At 33.8% G+C, this 16,276-nt stretch overlaps 1 protein-coding gene and 1 pseudogene across 4 annotated transcripts in view; both read right to left on the bottom strand.

Annotated features, from left to right (window-relative positions):
- Arap2 (ArfGAP with RhoGAP domain, ankyrin repeat and PH domain 2) overlaps positions 1-16,276 on the bottom strand; it is a 206,563-nt gene that overhangs the window by 30,397 nt on the left and 159,890 nt on the right. For all 4 annotated transcript variants that reach the window (XM_078021176.1, XM_078021175.1, XM_021722720.3 and 1 more), the window contains 2 exons: positions 9,924-10,051; positions 1,570-1,652 (listed from right to left, as the gene is read on the bottom strand). In XM_078021176.1, the coding sequence (XP_077877302.1) occupies positions 1,570-1,652; positions 9,924-10,051 (211 nt within the window). The remainder of the gene's footprint in view (positions 1-1,569; positions 1,653-9,923; positions 10,052-16,276) is intronic.
- LOC120892388 (synaptosomal-associated protein 29 pseudogene) lies at positions 12,988-15,634 on the bottom strand (annotated as a pseudogene).

Genomic DNA, 16,276 nt, shown 5'->3' on the forward strand with positions numbered 1-16,276 from the left:
CTGAGAGGGTCCGGTGAGAAGACAGCCCACACAGGTACCATTCCTTTGACCCCCCCAAACTGTAAACTCTAATCTTATTTCAGCCATTTTCTTAAAGACATTTGTCCTTACTCAGTGAATCAGTCAATTTTGTGTTACCCTAAGTAGTTTGCCTTAGGTGTTTTGTTATGGTAACACAAATATGTAAAATATAAAAAGAGTCCACATTTTCTGTACCATATATCTAACACATTGAGTAAAAACAAATGTCTGCAGGCAGGCACAATGGCACACGCCTGTAAGCCCAGTGGCTCCAGAGACTGAGAGGCAGGAGGATCATGAGTTCAAAGCCAGCCTCAGCAAAAGCGAGGCTTTAAGCAACTCAGTGAGACCCTGTCTCTAAATAAAATGCAAAACAGGGTTGGGGATATGGCTCAGGGGTCAAGTGTCCCTGAATTCAATCCTTGGTACCAAAAACTAAACAAACAAACAAAACCAAATGTCAGCAAAAATGGCTGGAATTATATATATTTTGGGGGAAATCAATGAATATGCTAGTTGTAACACAGGTATATGTGCTGAGCTTGGAAAATAAGCATGGAGAGAAAAATAAGGAAATTTGTGGTAATAGAATCTGAGAAGTCAGCAAATGCAGTTCATTAAAATCTTGTTTCATGATATTAAGAAAAATATTTCTGTGAGCATTAATTAGCTAACCGAAATGATCTGTGATATGAAATTGTATGTAAAGTGAATGCTGGGGTGAATCAAGTGTTATAGAAGCCCACAAAATATAAAATATAAAAGGAGTCCACATTTTCTGAACCATATATTTGCTGTGTGTTTGGAATACCAAATTTAACATAACAAAAAGGGCAAGTTACATAAAGGCTGAACATTTTCTCTGATATGTAGATGCTAATTCACAAAGAGTGGGGACTAGGGAAAAATAGAGCTACTTTGGATTAGGCAGGAGGGAGTGAAGGGAGGGAAGGGGGAATGGGGATAGGAATGATAGTAGAAAGACTGAGACATTACAACCCTACCGGTGTGATTCTACATCATGTACAACCAGAAGAATGAGAAGTTCTAGTTCATTTGTATATGATGTGTCAAAATGCATTCCATTGTCATGCATAACTAATTAGAACAAATAAAAAAAAATGACTTAGGCAAAAAAAAAGTGTTGGGGAGTTACAGACTAGGACCAAAATATTTGAAAAGCCAAGTATCAGAAGCCTGGAGGGCAGCATTAGCTTTCTTGTGGGTAGATTTGCCTGGAAGAGTACTTACACCCCCAGGCAGTATTGGTCCCAATCAAGATAAGAGGAAGAACCCTCATCCTCCTGAGGATTTTTTGCTTTACTTGGGGAAGATCACCAAGGAGCTTGGCACAAGTCTCAGTGGGAACTTCTCCCCTCCTTATCTACTCACACAGTTCCCTGATCTGCTACAGAGGTACAACTCAAGAAATCTGCCTAAAATTTACTTCACAGAAAGTTAAACTCACGTCACTGATCTCTAAATCCTGCAACGCACTAACTTTCCTGACTTTTTTCCTTTCAATAATTCTTTGTTTTCAGACTTTACCTGGTTGGAGGCTTCATTTTCTTCTTCACACCAAGATAAAACTTCATTGCACTGAGAGGAAACATTTTGTCATATTTACTGCTCTGTAAAGGAAAAAAAAAAAAAAAACGGCAACTGAACAGTTTTTATAATGAAACAGGTATTTTTCTTGACATTAACTGGGTTTAGAATTATTTAGTTTCTCCAATGTTTCATAAATTTAATAAAAAATTTAATAAATGAAGTGTCTTAATTACAATGTAATTAAATAAATGCTTTTAAATAATCTTGTATACACACATCCAAATGTCCCTTAGGGACAGATGTACATCAGAACTGATTTTTTTTCATATTTTAAAAATATAACAAAATCATTTTCCATATATTATGTAACTTTATCACACCAATTATATTATATGGCGGCAGTACACTGTATTAAAATACATTCAAAATTCTGTGATGAAATGCATGACATTTTATACAAGGTGAGCAAAATAACAACTCTGTATATATTCATGTTAGTTGGGTCAGATTTTGGCACTAGATAATACATGATTTTTTGGACATTTTTTATTTCAAAGACTATGTACTCCTATGGACACATATTTAAGCTATCTTAAATATCATCTCTAATAATAACTTATTCAAGTTTAGCTGAAAAAATATACATTTTACCATAGATTAACTAAATTGTATTTTCTCCACAATTTTCCTAACACATTTATCTGTGCTTAAGTAAAGATTTAAAAAGTTTTAAGATGCGTGAATATATATTCACATAGGTAAATTATTTGACATAGGCAAAATTTTAATCAGTATATTCTAACTTAAAGCATAATATAATAATCACAGAGATCTCATCATTCACCTTTGGATATTCTATAAAAGATTTTACAAAGAGGATAACTATGGGAATAATTTATAACACAACTTTCTCCATATCTCAAACATTTGCAAGGAAATCTTGTGTTTCATACTGGTATGCAGATATCATTTATAACTAAAAGTGACGGATATGAGGTCAGAAAGACTATGGTATAAATCTGGTTATACCTTGTTAATTTGTGATTTTACTTAAATTTCTCTGACTTAATTTTCTTGTTTGTAAATAAGGATGGTAAAATTATTGACCGTATAAATTGAGTTACTATGAAGATTAAATGTACAAAGTCTTATTGTGAAGGGTTACTGTAAAAATAAAACAAAAAAAATGCCTATGAAGGGTATAGTCCCGTAATTGCATAAAGTGAGCTCAAAGAAAATAATAACTATCATTGTTATAAATTTAGAACACAATCTCATAAAATTTTGAAATATGGGTATTTTTTAGGATCCTGGGACAATGCACAGATGCCAATGTAGCAAATGTACAGCTCCACTGTACTAAGTTCTATATTGTGTCTTTTCTTTGTAACAACAGTTAAATTTGAAAAGTAAAGGGTAGAGAGATTTTTTTTTTTTTTTTTGTGGTGGTGCTAGGGATTGAACCCAGGGCCTTGTGCATGTGAGGTAAGCACTCTACTAACTGAGCTACATCCCCAACCCAAGAACATTTTTATAAAATGAAAAACTGGTTTCTATGTAGCAAGCAGGTTAGGAGAGTATAAAGGAAAAATATATAGCTAGGTAATCAGAAATATAATAAAGAGCAATGCTCTGGTGAACAACAGTCTCTGTGGCAGGAATCATAAAGTCCACAGTGGTGAATTTATTTCTAATCATTAGTTAGTATCACTAAATTTGTTATTTTTATCACCAAAGATATTTTTAAAAATATGTATCTTGGATTTTTTTTCCTTACTGTTACAGATAGATTTCCAGATCTGCAGACACTGGGCAATGGGTTAGGAACATCATTAAGAATTAGATTTTTGCCAAGATGGATGATTGACTTATAAAGTTTTGGTTATGCATTTACTAGCCATTTGTAGTTTTGATATGTCAACAATTTATCCATGTCTTTATTTTTTTGCACTATTTCTTTATATATTAAACACGACATTATGTGTCTCTTAAGTAAAATATTCTATTCCAATTGCTATCTGCCATAATTTTGCTCACTGTTTACTTCCATTATTTTTATTAAGTCAAATATATTGATTTTTTTCTTTTAAAGTTTCTTAACTTTTATTTAAGTTTGAAGTGTTCTGACACATCTGATACTCAGTTCCATGCTCTTATACCTTTAAAGGTTGATATCTTTAAAATTTTAAGTCATCAATTTAGAATATATTTTTATTTCTCCAGATAGTGGAGACTTTAAATTGAAAATTTTTTGACAATTATTCCACCTCATGCACTTTTCATAGAATATTTATTCAAAAAATAAATCCTAATATCTAATTCTCTTAAGTGACTTTATAGTACCATTCCTCTATGGTATGTTCACTTTTATGGTAGGATTATATTATTTAAGCTATTTTAGCTTTAACATATATCTTTTTAAAAATTTTTAAAAATTATTTAAGCACATACTTTATTAGGAAGTAAACAGGCCTAACAGTATTCACTTTCTTTTTTTTAATTCTGATTTGTTATATATGACAACAAAATGCATTACAATTCATATTACACATATGGAGCATAATTTTTCATATTTCTGGTTGTATATAAAGTATATTCACACCATTTGATATATCTCTAAATAGTTGGGAAAACAGAAAATAGAAAATAGTTGGGAAAACAGATCACAATTGTTTAATTTTTTTATCCCCCGATTGCAATTATTCTCACTTATTTGGAGTAGATTATCATTATTGCAAAGTATTAAAACACAACTCCCTTTGAAAATTTGAAAAGGATCATAGTTATGATCAATCAATGTTAGAGAGGTTAATATTTTACTTCTATCAGTGAATTTCTATAATTTTCCTCAAATTAGTCTCTACTTCTTGGTAAGGTCATTTTTTGATAGTTCATGCACCTTTTTTTTCCTTTTAAGTCCCACAGGGACTGATTTCTGACTTTGTGACCTGCTAACTTTCTCAACTTTCAGAAAGAACATTCCAAAATTTGAATGATCTATTATAGAGTAGTTGGGTGGCTTGCTTTGGTGCTCAGCATCCCATTGTTAAGAGATATTCAAAGAGAAAGCTGACTTTTAGGAAAATGCAGCAGAGGAGACTGCTGGCCACCTTTGTTAGAGGTCAATCAGATCACAGCCAATATGTCCTCTCTGATAGTTCAGACAGTCATTCCCTTGGACACAGTACCAACAAATAGCAGTGGGGTAGGGTAAGAGGCAGCAATTCCAATAGAACAGGGAGGGTGGCCACGCATGTGTAAGGAGGAGTAATACAAAAAACAGTGACAAGTTCAGGTTTGCCTATGTTTTGAAAACCTTTTGTTAAGAGGTTGATAATCTAAAGTAACACAGTGAATTCCCCGAGCCACTTCTGGCACCCAAGTTCATTATTTTATAATATATTCTTTCTAAAAAAAACACCAATAAAATCATCAGAGAGATCAACAATTGTGAAAAGAAATATTTTTTTGTTGCAATCTTTAAAGTGAATATGCATGAAGAGAAACTGGAAAGATACTAATAAAACAGTCTTTATAAAAGGAAAATCACTTGGCAAGATGAATTTACTACTGGCATATTACAACTCTCTCTTTTGGTGTATATAATTTCTGGATAATTCCTCCAAAAAGTTCAATGCACTATATACTGTTATAAAGTCTGTAATCTGTTGCTTCAACCACCACATTTCAAAGTAAAACTTTTAACTAAGCCAATTAAATAAGCATGCTTGAAAAATTATTCCTGTAGCTAAAAGGAGTTTGCTTATTAGTGTGTGCAACTTTTAACGACCCCCTTTACTTACTGCTTTTTTCACACTATTAACAGTATCATGGCAATATTCTTTGAAACCTCTCACCTTTTATGTAAATCAAGTCTGAAAACATTTTAATTAACATTTTTCTGTGCAGGGAAAACTTGAAAAACAAAATATACCTTCCCCTGTGTATTACCCTAATTTGTTGTTAATGAACATTCATAAATTATCTCTAATTAACACAAAGTTGCTTTAAACACACTTCTCAATTTGGAATTTCGATACTTCTCAATTTGGAATTTCGATTGCCTTCTCAGGAAATCATTTTTAAAATACATACAAGTACAGATATATTAATGGCAAATGTCAAAAAACAGCCAAATCTTTACTTAAGTTGGGGGGTTTTACCATTGATTATTACTTGTGCAACTGCTTGAAAAGTTAATACTGGCAATGACTTCACTATCAATATAAATAGGGACTTATGTTCAATAATGAAAAAATAACTGGCAAAGTAAAACTGTGTGTTGAAAGTAACAGTAACTTTAGTTTAAAGAAAAACAATCTCTCATCTGCTTTCTTCACTGTGCAAATTAAAATATCAGTTGCATTAATGATTTATTCTGACAGATGTGTAAATGAAATTTTTATACATTTACTAATTAGACTATAAACCCTTAATCTGTTGTCACTGTGATTTAAAGAATAAATGTGCTTGGTGTCCTTAAAGAACACTACCTTTCAGACAGGGTACTAGCACACAGCAGTTTGTATAAATTATCTTAGAGCAAGATGATCCTTTTAAAGGCATACAAATTCTTAAAACAAATTCCGTTCAGGGATATATATAATTCTTCATCTCAGAAAAACCATCTCTTAAGAGTCACTGCTCCATGAACTAGTTTCTTTGAGGCAGATAGCAGAGTTTACATCAGCTTGGAGGATAATTATGAATAATTAAATTGTATGCATAACCATGTTTCAAAATATTTAGTACCATTTAATGAAAAAGAGCTATCCTTTTAAAATAAAATCCTGTGAACAAAAACAGCAAGCTAAAATAATGTGAATTATTAAGGTTTTTAGTAAGTTCTTTCATAGAGCCTTTCAAATCTGACACCTGAGAATGAATTCTGACTCTACTACTTACTTATTATGTGGTCTTGGGCAAGTTGTAATGTCTTTGTGGCTCTATTTATTCATATGCAAAGTAGAAATAATCATAGTACTGATTTTATGTTGTTGTTGTTGTTTTAATAAAGATAGCATGACATAATCCCAGTGAAATGGACAGAACTCTGCTTTGCCTACAGTAGCCATCTGGGTGTTAGCTGGAACTATCACTACCATTGTGACTGCCATCTCTACCAATAATGACAACTAGTTGTTTCTAGTGACCTTCCCCTGATGCACAATGGAAGAAGTTTCCTTGGTAGGACTAAAAAGCTCAGGCTGATTTTTTAATGCTTCAAGCTGACACCCAACTCAAAGTACCTAATGACCAACATGTATATGAAAGAACAATTATTAAGGAAATCAGCCCAGAAGATCAAGGTGAGTGGCCTATTATCAGAAACCAGAAAATTTTTCTTTATCAGATTCTATTCTATATGACTAAAATAATGATCTGTAAAGTCTAGCTTTAACTTGTACAATCACAAAATTTATGAACCTTAAAATCAGGTGTGCTCTATTCACATAGCTCCAAAGCCTTGTCCCTTATTTCTACAAATTCTACTATCCTTCTCCTGATAAAACTAAAGGATGATAATAAACATTAACAACCATGTGATAAGGCAGTCCCTTCTGGGTGTGTCAAGTGGAATAGTAAGGTTCGAGTACAGTATATAATACAATTTCCTGAGTAGAGGAACAAAAGTTGCAGAATTTCAGGATCTTCTGTTGTCCTCCTGATTGTACATTCCACTGCCCTGGAAGAAGGCAAATGCAGGATGTACAAAGAAAGTAAGAATGCTGCTAAAATTGATTTATGCCCACACAGAGGCTGCCCTACTCCCTACTGGAAAAATATATATACAAGGAAAGCAGTTATAGCATTATAGCATGTGGAGACTCAAGGAGCTCAAGAGAAACCGAGAGAGAGAGAGAGAGAGAGAGAGAGAGAGAGAGAGAGAGAGGGAGGGAGGGAGGGAGGGAGGGAGGGGGAGGGAGGGAGGGAGGGAGGGAGGGGGAGGGAGGGAGGGAGGGAGGGAGGGAGGGAGGGAAAATGGGGCTACATATTTGGAAAGCAGTCTCATAGTGGGTTTTTTTAAAAATAATATATTAACAGATGTTCTAGGTCTAGTTATTCTCTGTACATTCCCACAGCAGAACACGGTCAAGTGTCATTCACTTAAAAAATGCAAGCAACGTTTACACAAGGGAATATTCAGTATAAAAACAGTCTCCAGCACCTGATGACTGCCATTCTACATTGAAAACAATGGCCTTGGTACCATATGAATCTCAAGAAGAAATGTTACTGTATACAATCCTGTGACCCACATCCACAACAGGATGGAGAAATTGCCCTACTGATCTTTCCATTGGAAATTTCACAGCAATTTTCTATCCAACTCCCCCAATTTTCTGACTTCTGTCACCATAGAATGGTTTTGCTTATGGTACTATTTTGTACCACGCTTCTTTTATTTAACAGGTTTCGAACATTCACCAATATTGCTGCATGCATTAGAATCTGATCATTTTTATTGATGAGTTGAATTCAATCCTACGAATGTTGCATTTTTTTTTTGTCAGACATTTGGAATGTTTCTAGGCTTTAGTTTTTACAAATAAAACTAATTATAAGGATGTAGTACCTATGAATAGAATTAATGGATCATAGGTAAAAGAAAAAAAACCTTATTTTAAAAACTGCTGCCAGGTACAGTAAGGCACACCTGTAATCCCAGCACGCTGGGAGGCCCAGGTAGGAGGACTGCAAGTTCAAGGCCAGCTTTGGATACTTAGAGAGACCCTTATCAACTTAGTAAGAACCTGTCTCAAAAAAAAAATAGTGTGGGGTTGGCATTATAGCTCCGTGGTAAAGCACCTCTCTGTTCAATTCCCAGTATCAGAACAAAACAAAACAAAAACAAAAAACCCTGCTAAATCTTTCTACACAGTAATTATGTGATCTTATCCTTCCACAACAATTTATGAGAGTTCTAGACAATCTGCATTCTTGTTAACACTCGGGTTTTCACTCATGATTTAGGTTAAATCAATGAGTACAAAGTAGTACCTCAGGGTTTTATTTATTTATTATTTTTTCTTTCTTCTTCTTCTTCTTTTTTTTTTTTTTTTTTTTTTTTTTTACAGACAGGATGTCTGTGAGTTGCTCAGAAGAGCCTCGCTAGGTTGCTGAGGCTGGGTTTGAACTTGCAATCCTCTTGCCTCAGCCTCCCGAGTTGCTGGGATTACAGGAGTGAGCCACTGCACCCAGCTCTCATGGTTTTAATTTCAATATCCAAATAACTAATGATATTAATCACTTTTAGTCCAATGGCTAATTGGACTTTTCTGTATGTTCCTTCCAGTGGTGTCTGTTCAGTCCTTTGCTCTAATGTTTATTAGGCTGTTTTTTCTTATTGTTGCTTTGGAAGAGTTCTTCATATCCTGGATATGTGCTATGGATATTTTTTTCATCCTGGGACTTCTCTATTCATATTATTAATGGCATCTTTAAAAAAATTATTATTTTTATGTGGTGCTGAGGATGGAACCCAGTGCCTCACACATGCCAGGCAAGTGCTCTACACACACAACCCCAGCCCTTAATGGCATCTTTTGATGAGCATGCTACAATTATCATAGATACGTGTGAAATATTTCATCTTAAAATGTATTTTTACATACTTTCTTGTTTAAGCATTAAAGCCACCAGGACTGCTGGACACATACTACTACTGTCATTTTACAGATTCAGAATATGAGGTTGAGAGGTGAAGCTGCTTATTCACACAACCAGTTCTTAGTGGATATAATATTTTCTAATGCTAAGTTCAATTTTCTCATAGCTACAGCATTTATCTAACTCCCTGTATTTATCTTTAGTTCTCTATTCTATAATTATCTAATAAAGTTCTTCAGGGAATTCGAACTTAGAGGAAATAAGATTAAATGAATAAATATGACATTACATGAATCACTTCATTGAAATTTGTTGGAAAGACATTAAGATTTATTATAATGTTTGAATTTTTCCCTTCTATGCCACTTTTCATTAATTTCCATTAGCTAAACTTAAGCCTCTTTTGCCTTAGGGTATGACACATTTTCTCTTAATTTTATTGACTAAGATCCAAATTTATACGCTAGTTTATGCAATACATTTTAAAGCTTTCTTCAGGGCTTAAGTTATTCTCTGTCCTAAAAAATTTAAGATGCTTAGATAGGCCATAGAAAATTCTCCCCCGTTATTACTGAGTACACTAATGCATATCCAGAGGCTGAAGGAAATCATCAGCTTACCATGCATTTTATTTACTGCAGGCAGGGACTTCGTCATAGACGGCTGAGAATGGTATGTAATGAATGCAGCAATACCCAAATAAAAATGTATGCATGCTCAAATCGGACTCATACAATTACCTTTGGATCCTTGTAAAGAAAAAGGTATCCATCCCGTAATACAAAATAGCGGTCTTGAAACTTATTTCCAGACAGTATTTTGGATGGTTCTTCTTTGATTTTCAAGACTCCTTCTTTGATACTTTTCTCTGTGAAATACAGCATTACTTCTGTAAGTTGGGTACATTTTCACTTTATTCGGAGTACAAGAGAAAACATTTGATTACTTTCAGTTTTGACGATACAAAACAATAACCATTACCACAAAATAGTTAAGGTGAGTTCCTGGGGAACACCTTTCATCAAGGGTATTGCTCTTTATGCTCTACAGGCCCGCCAGGTCCATCCAAGTGCCATGGACACAGAAAAGGCGGTAAGTCTGAACTGAAGTGTGCTGAAAGTATAAAATATATACCAGATCTTGAAGACTTTGTTCAATTAAAAAGTATTCTGTCACTATTTTAAATGTTAATTACATGTGGAGGTATTTTGCATATGCAAATAAATACATTAGTAAAATAATAAAATTAATTTCTCCAGTCTTTTTAATACTTTTCTCAAAATGTGGCTATGACACAATTTAAAAGTACATGTGTGAATTCTATTTCTATTGAACAGCCCTAATGTAAAAATGCAAATAAAAGAAAACATCTTCAGAAATTCAAACTCAGGAATCTAGGAATTCTAACTCAGGGATTCTAAGGGATTAGAAAAATTACTGTAAATATGAGATAGGCCAGAGTCAGAAAGGCTGCAGTAGAATATTTAACAACAATTATATTTCATGAGCAATGCTGTCATTGTTCCATGCTTAGAAATTGCTTAAACTAATTCTATTAACAACTACTTTCTGGTGAGAACACTAAAATTTGTATTTGTATCATATGGATGATGAATCACCTGTCTAAAAGGTTCCCATGAAATCCAGATATTCAACTGACAAGAACTGAAGAAGAGTAGGGAAAAAAAAAAAAAAAAAAGCAAAGACACCTATTCTGCAGGACTGCTGTGTCCCTTACATTGGAAAATATACCCCCCCCCCAAAAAAAAGCCATAGGGCAAAACGCTGCTATCAGGATTTAAAATATCCATGCATAGTTTCTGTAATTTGCAAAATAACTTGAAAGGTTTCAGAAAGAATTCTTAGATTTAAAGATAATAAGCTTTAGGTGTTTTTTTTAGGGAGGGGGATAAAACCTTTATTATGACTTGCATTAGAAAATAAAGTTTAAAAAGAGGTTAAAAAATATGAGCATGGCATGACTAAATGAAAGCAAAAAATCTGGATTAAATCTGACCATAAACAAGAACACAAACATAGGTAATTAGCAAAACCAGATGGTGTTAATGACACATATACCAGCATGTACTAAATCATATGCCAACAAAGGTTCCTTTTAGGTATTTTATGACTATAAAATAATTACTTAAAATGTTCTACTAAAATTTGTCTTCTGGTACATTCTCTTAATACTCTGTTATGTAGAAACATATTGTTAGGGTATTTTACAGGTAAATAAGGAAAGATATACAGCAAGCAATTTAGGAAACACTGGATGGACTTAATGCTTTGGCTGAATTAGAATAGGAATGTGAGGAAATCTATATAATATTATTAGTTTAAAAGTAGGCAAAGAATTTTAAAAGCTAAAATTACATTGTGAGATATATTTTGTATTGCTTATGCCAGACAAAACCCACTTAATTCCTCCTGATGGTACTCATCATTTTAATTATTGTTCAAGTTAATAAACATCTAAAATCTTACCAATAAGAAAAAAAGCTAAGGCCTATTGTCTAAATGACCCATTCATTGGTCAAAGAGAAAGAAGGCTTAGGGAAAAAAATACCCATTTCTGACTTTGGGTGTATACTTATTAAAAATTGATTTTAATAGTAATTGTATGTAATCCAGTATGTTAGCTATATATTACTAAGGGAAATCAGAGGTAAGCTTTGAGAAGAAAACATGTTAAGGATGAGGGAAGAACACAAAGTAATTTGCAATATGAAATCTGAATATAAATGTTAAGAATATAAACAGCTTTCTAAAAGTTCTCACACCTAAATTTCTGTCTGCTCTCAAGATGTTATAATACATTAAAAGATATCTATTTAGTAAGGGCAAAAATAAAGGTGCACATACACTTTGTTGGGCATTGTGCATGGTTGGAGGTAACAAAGTCAAGGTTATAGATTCAATATTTCCAGTAAATCACACTTCCATGCTGGTTAGCTACCGCATGGTCCCTAAACTTGGGGAGATTTTGCTCATACATTTGACTCTCTCCATCTTATCCCCAACAGAACATTCCCTGGCTCCAGATTAATCTAGCTCAGCAAACAAAAAGTGCATATCAATTGGGTCCACCATGACTGCTCTCTAGGTGCTGTCAGCTCTGAGTTCAACTCTAGTCTGTTGGTATGAAATTTTCTTGGCTTGCATGTACCACTAAGATCTTCATTGTATAACAGCTTCCTCATAATTCTTGAGTTCTGGTAAGAACTCTGTGCTATGTGTCTCTGTGCTATGCCTTTGGAAACTCTCTTTGGAATCCTGTGATACCTGGACTGTTCCATAACAGTCATATTTTTCTAACTGGAGGTCATATTTTTCTAACTCCTCACTTCAGAGCACTAATATTTCCAATGTTATATAAGCAATCTTTCTAGCCAAACCCCTTACTATATAGTCATTCCATATTCATCATGTTCTCCTGATCTAATCAGAAGGTCAGGTATCACATATCATATGGTCCTATTTTGTTTCTCCTCCTCTTTTATAACCGTCCCTTGCTACATCTCTAATGCATTAGCTGTGTTCATATTTTGAACATCCTAAACTTTGGTTCTCCTTTGTTTTTCTTGTGGTTAGTTTATCTAAGGGCTTACCAACTTTGTCAAAGAGCAAACTTTTCTTTGCATTGACCCTTTGTAATTTTTTAATTGTCAATTTCATTGATTTTGGCTCTGACTATAATAATTTCCTTTCTTCTAAAGGTTTTGGAATTAGTTTGTCCTTCTTTCTCAAGGGTTTTGAGATGTATCAATAGGTTATTTATTTGAGATTTTTCTGATTTTCTTATATAGGCCCACACATCTACAAACTTTCCTCTTAGAACACCCTTCATAGTGCCCACTAGTTTCAGGTACATTGTAGCTTTGATTTTAAGAATTTTAAATTTCTACTCTGCTTCTTCTATCCTCCATTAATCATTCAAAAGTATAATGTTCAGTTTCTCAGTGTTCATATAGTTTCTGCAGGGTTATTTAATTATTTTGGTGTTGATTTCTAAGCTTATTCTATCATCATCTGATAGAGAGTTGCTTGGTGGCCTAAAATATTGTCTAGCTCGGAGAAGGTTCCCATATACTGAGAAGAAAGTGGATTCATCTATTGTTGGATGAAATAATCTATAGATGTCTGTTAAGTCCATTTGATTTAGAATATTTTTCAGGTCCAAAGAGTCTTCACTACATTTATATCTACATGGTGTATCTATTGATGAGATAGGTGTGCTTAAATAAATTGTACTGGGGTCTGAATCTTTAATTCTACTAATGTTTTAAGCAATTAGGTGCAATAGCGTTCGGAGCAGTGTGTAACTATCATTATATCTTTTGTTGAAGTGTTCCCTTTTTGCTTGTGAGTCTCTTGCAAGGAATATATAGTTGGGTCTTGTTTTTAAAATTCATTTTGCCAACGTATGTCTTTTATTTGGAAAAGTGAGACCATTTACATTCAATGTTATTATACAGAGGTATTTATTAATTCTTGGCATTCTAATTTCTTTTTTTTTTCCATCTCAACAAAAATCCTCTTAAGACCATTCTGTTATATCTGCAAACACACATTGATTTACATACTAAATAATACACGAAATTTTTTGAGAGTTTAAAATGAGATCTTTCCAATCTTTTCATCTTTAGAATTCCCAAACTTCTCTTTCTATGCTTTTTATGTTGATATCTAACTTGTCCACTTTAGTTGTGAGTTGGTCAAGAATGTCATCTTGCTCAATTTCTGTATTTATCCCTAGGGCTATGTGCTTGAGACCACCCAGTCCCATCGATAGTTCATCAATTTTTCTTCTGTTGATAGGCTTGAAGATGTAGGCTCTTTGGATAAAAGCATCTGTACTCATAGCAGAAATCAGGCCCTCCAAAGACAGAGCCTATATTATTTAGCTTTCTGAGGATTGGGTGGCTGGGTTGGTACTTTGTCTCCTGTTCTGTACTTGTATTTATGGCTTCTTTTAATCTGATGTTCTCCTGGGGAGTGGGTTACCATTCTATTCAGGTAGGGTCTCTGTTGATTTGAATTTGAAGTAACTGATGAGCCCCCAAACACACTTAATGCTACTGATATGTTTCTTACTCGTCTTCATATCTTGATCCATTTTGTCTACCTTTTTTTTTTTCTGTGTGTTCTGGTACTACTAGCTGCTAAACTAGTTCATAAGGGACAGGGACCTACTAGTGTTGGTGGCTCTGGCCTCTTCTCTGCATAGCATATCCTACCATAGGTACTGGTGCCTATTGGCAGGTGCTTTGGGTCTATGAGGGAAGTTGCAGGCATCCCTCCAACTGGCTGGATGAGAGTCTTTGTCTTCCTCATACAAAGGGCTGTAGCTTTTTGGGTAGGCAGACATGGTCCCAGTGAGAGTCTCTGTCAGGGAAAGAGGAAGAATGTGGCTAGCAGTGGCCAAGAACCATGCCCTGTCCTTCTATCCTCCATTCTGACTTATTTATAATGTTTAACTTGGTACTTTTTCTTATCTCCTTACCTACTTTTCAAATGAGATTTGTTCATTTGAGAGTTGTGGGTTTTGTTTTTTATTACTTCAGTGTGAAGTTTCTTTTTAAAGGTATTTTATGCATTACTAGCTTAATGATGATGAATTCTTCTAGTTTTTGCTAATCTTGGAAGGTTTTTATTTCTGTTTGGTTTTGAAGGGTACTTTTGCTAGATATAGTCATCTTGGTTGACAGTTATTTTCTTTCAGGAATTAGAAGACATTATTCTAAGCCATTCTGGATTTTAGAATTTGTACAAAGAAGTCAGAAGGAATTATGATTGACTTGTCTGTAAATGTGACCTGATATTTTTTCTTAAGACTTTTAAACTTCTTTGTTCAGTATGTTAGGCATTTTAATTACAATATGTTGTCAAGAGGTTCTGTTTTGATCTTGGCTACTTGGAGTTCTAAATGCCTTCTGTCTATGGATGTCTCCTCTTCTGAAGATTTTGAAAATTTTTCTGTTATTATTTCCCAGAAAAGATTTTTCATTCCATTAGCCTGCATCTCACAATGTTCTTCAATTCAAATGATTCTTATATTTCATCTCTTAATATTGACCCAGGGTTCTTTTGTATTCTGGTCATAGTTACTTCTTTAATGTTTCTCTTTCTGAATGTTAAAGGCCAAACATTTCATCTTCCATCTCTAAGACTTTGTCTTCAGGATGGCCTATTCTATTAGACTTTCAACTGAACATTTTGATTTATTGTGTCTTACAGAGAAACATAGCAACAGGCTGAAAGTGAAAGGATGGAAATTGATATACCATGAAAATGGAGCCTGACAACAAGCAGGAGGAGCTATTCCTAGGACCAAAAAAAAAACAGACATCAAGCCAAAATCTTTGCCAGTTGCTCTTCTGACAGGGTAATAATATCTAGAATACACAAAGAACTAAAAAAAAAAAAACAAAACAAAACAAACAAACAAAAAAAACTTAATACACACACATAAAACAATGAATGGGATGAAAAAGACATTTTTTTAAGAAAAGAAATACAAATGGCTAATAAATAAATAAATAAATGTTCAACATCCCTAGCAATCAGGAAAATCAAATCAAAACCATACGAGATTTCTTCTCACTCTAGTTATACAGGCAGCCATCGAGAAGACAAAGAATGAATAAATGCTGTTGAAATGGGAAAAATGTGCGTTTGTGTTAGTGGAACTGTAAATTAGTACGGTGACTCTGGGAATCAGTATGGAGGTTCCTCAAAAGACTAGGCATGGAACCAGCATACAGTGCAGCTATATCACTCCTTGGTATTTATCCTGAAGAATTAAAGTCATCATACTATAGTGATACATGCATGCCCATGTATATAGCAGCCTAATTCACAATAGTCAAACTATGGAACCAGCGTATATGTCCATCAACAGATGAATGCATTAAAAAATGTAGTATATATGCTCAATGGAGTTTCTTCAGCAATAAGGAAGAGTAAAATTATGTCACTGACAGGGAAATGGATGGAACTTGGAAATATTATGTTAAATGAAATGAGTTAAATTTAAAATGTCAGTGGTCATATATTTTTTCTAAGGGAAAAGAAAGGCAATAGTCAAATC

Source organism: Ictidomys tridecemlineatus, chromosome 9 (assembly GCF_052094955.1).
Source record: "Ictidomys tridecemlineatus isolate mIctTri1 chromosome 9, mIctTri1.hap1, whole genome shotgun sequence".
Classification (NCBI taxonomy): Eukaryota; Metazoa; Chordata; class Mammalia; order Rodentia; family Sciuridae; genus Ictidomys; species Ictidomys tridecemlineatus.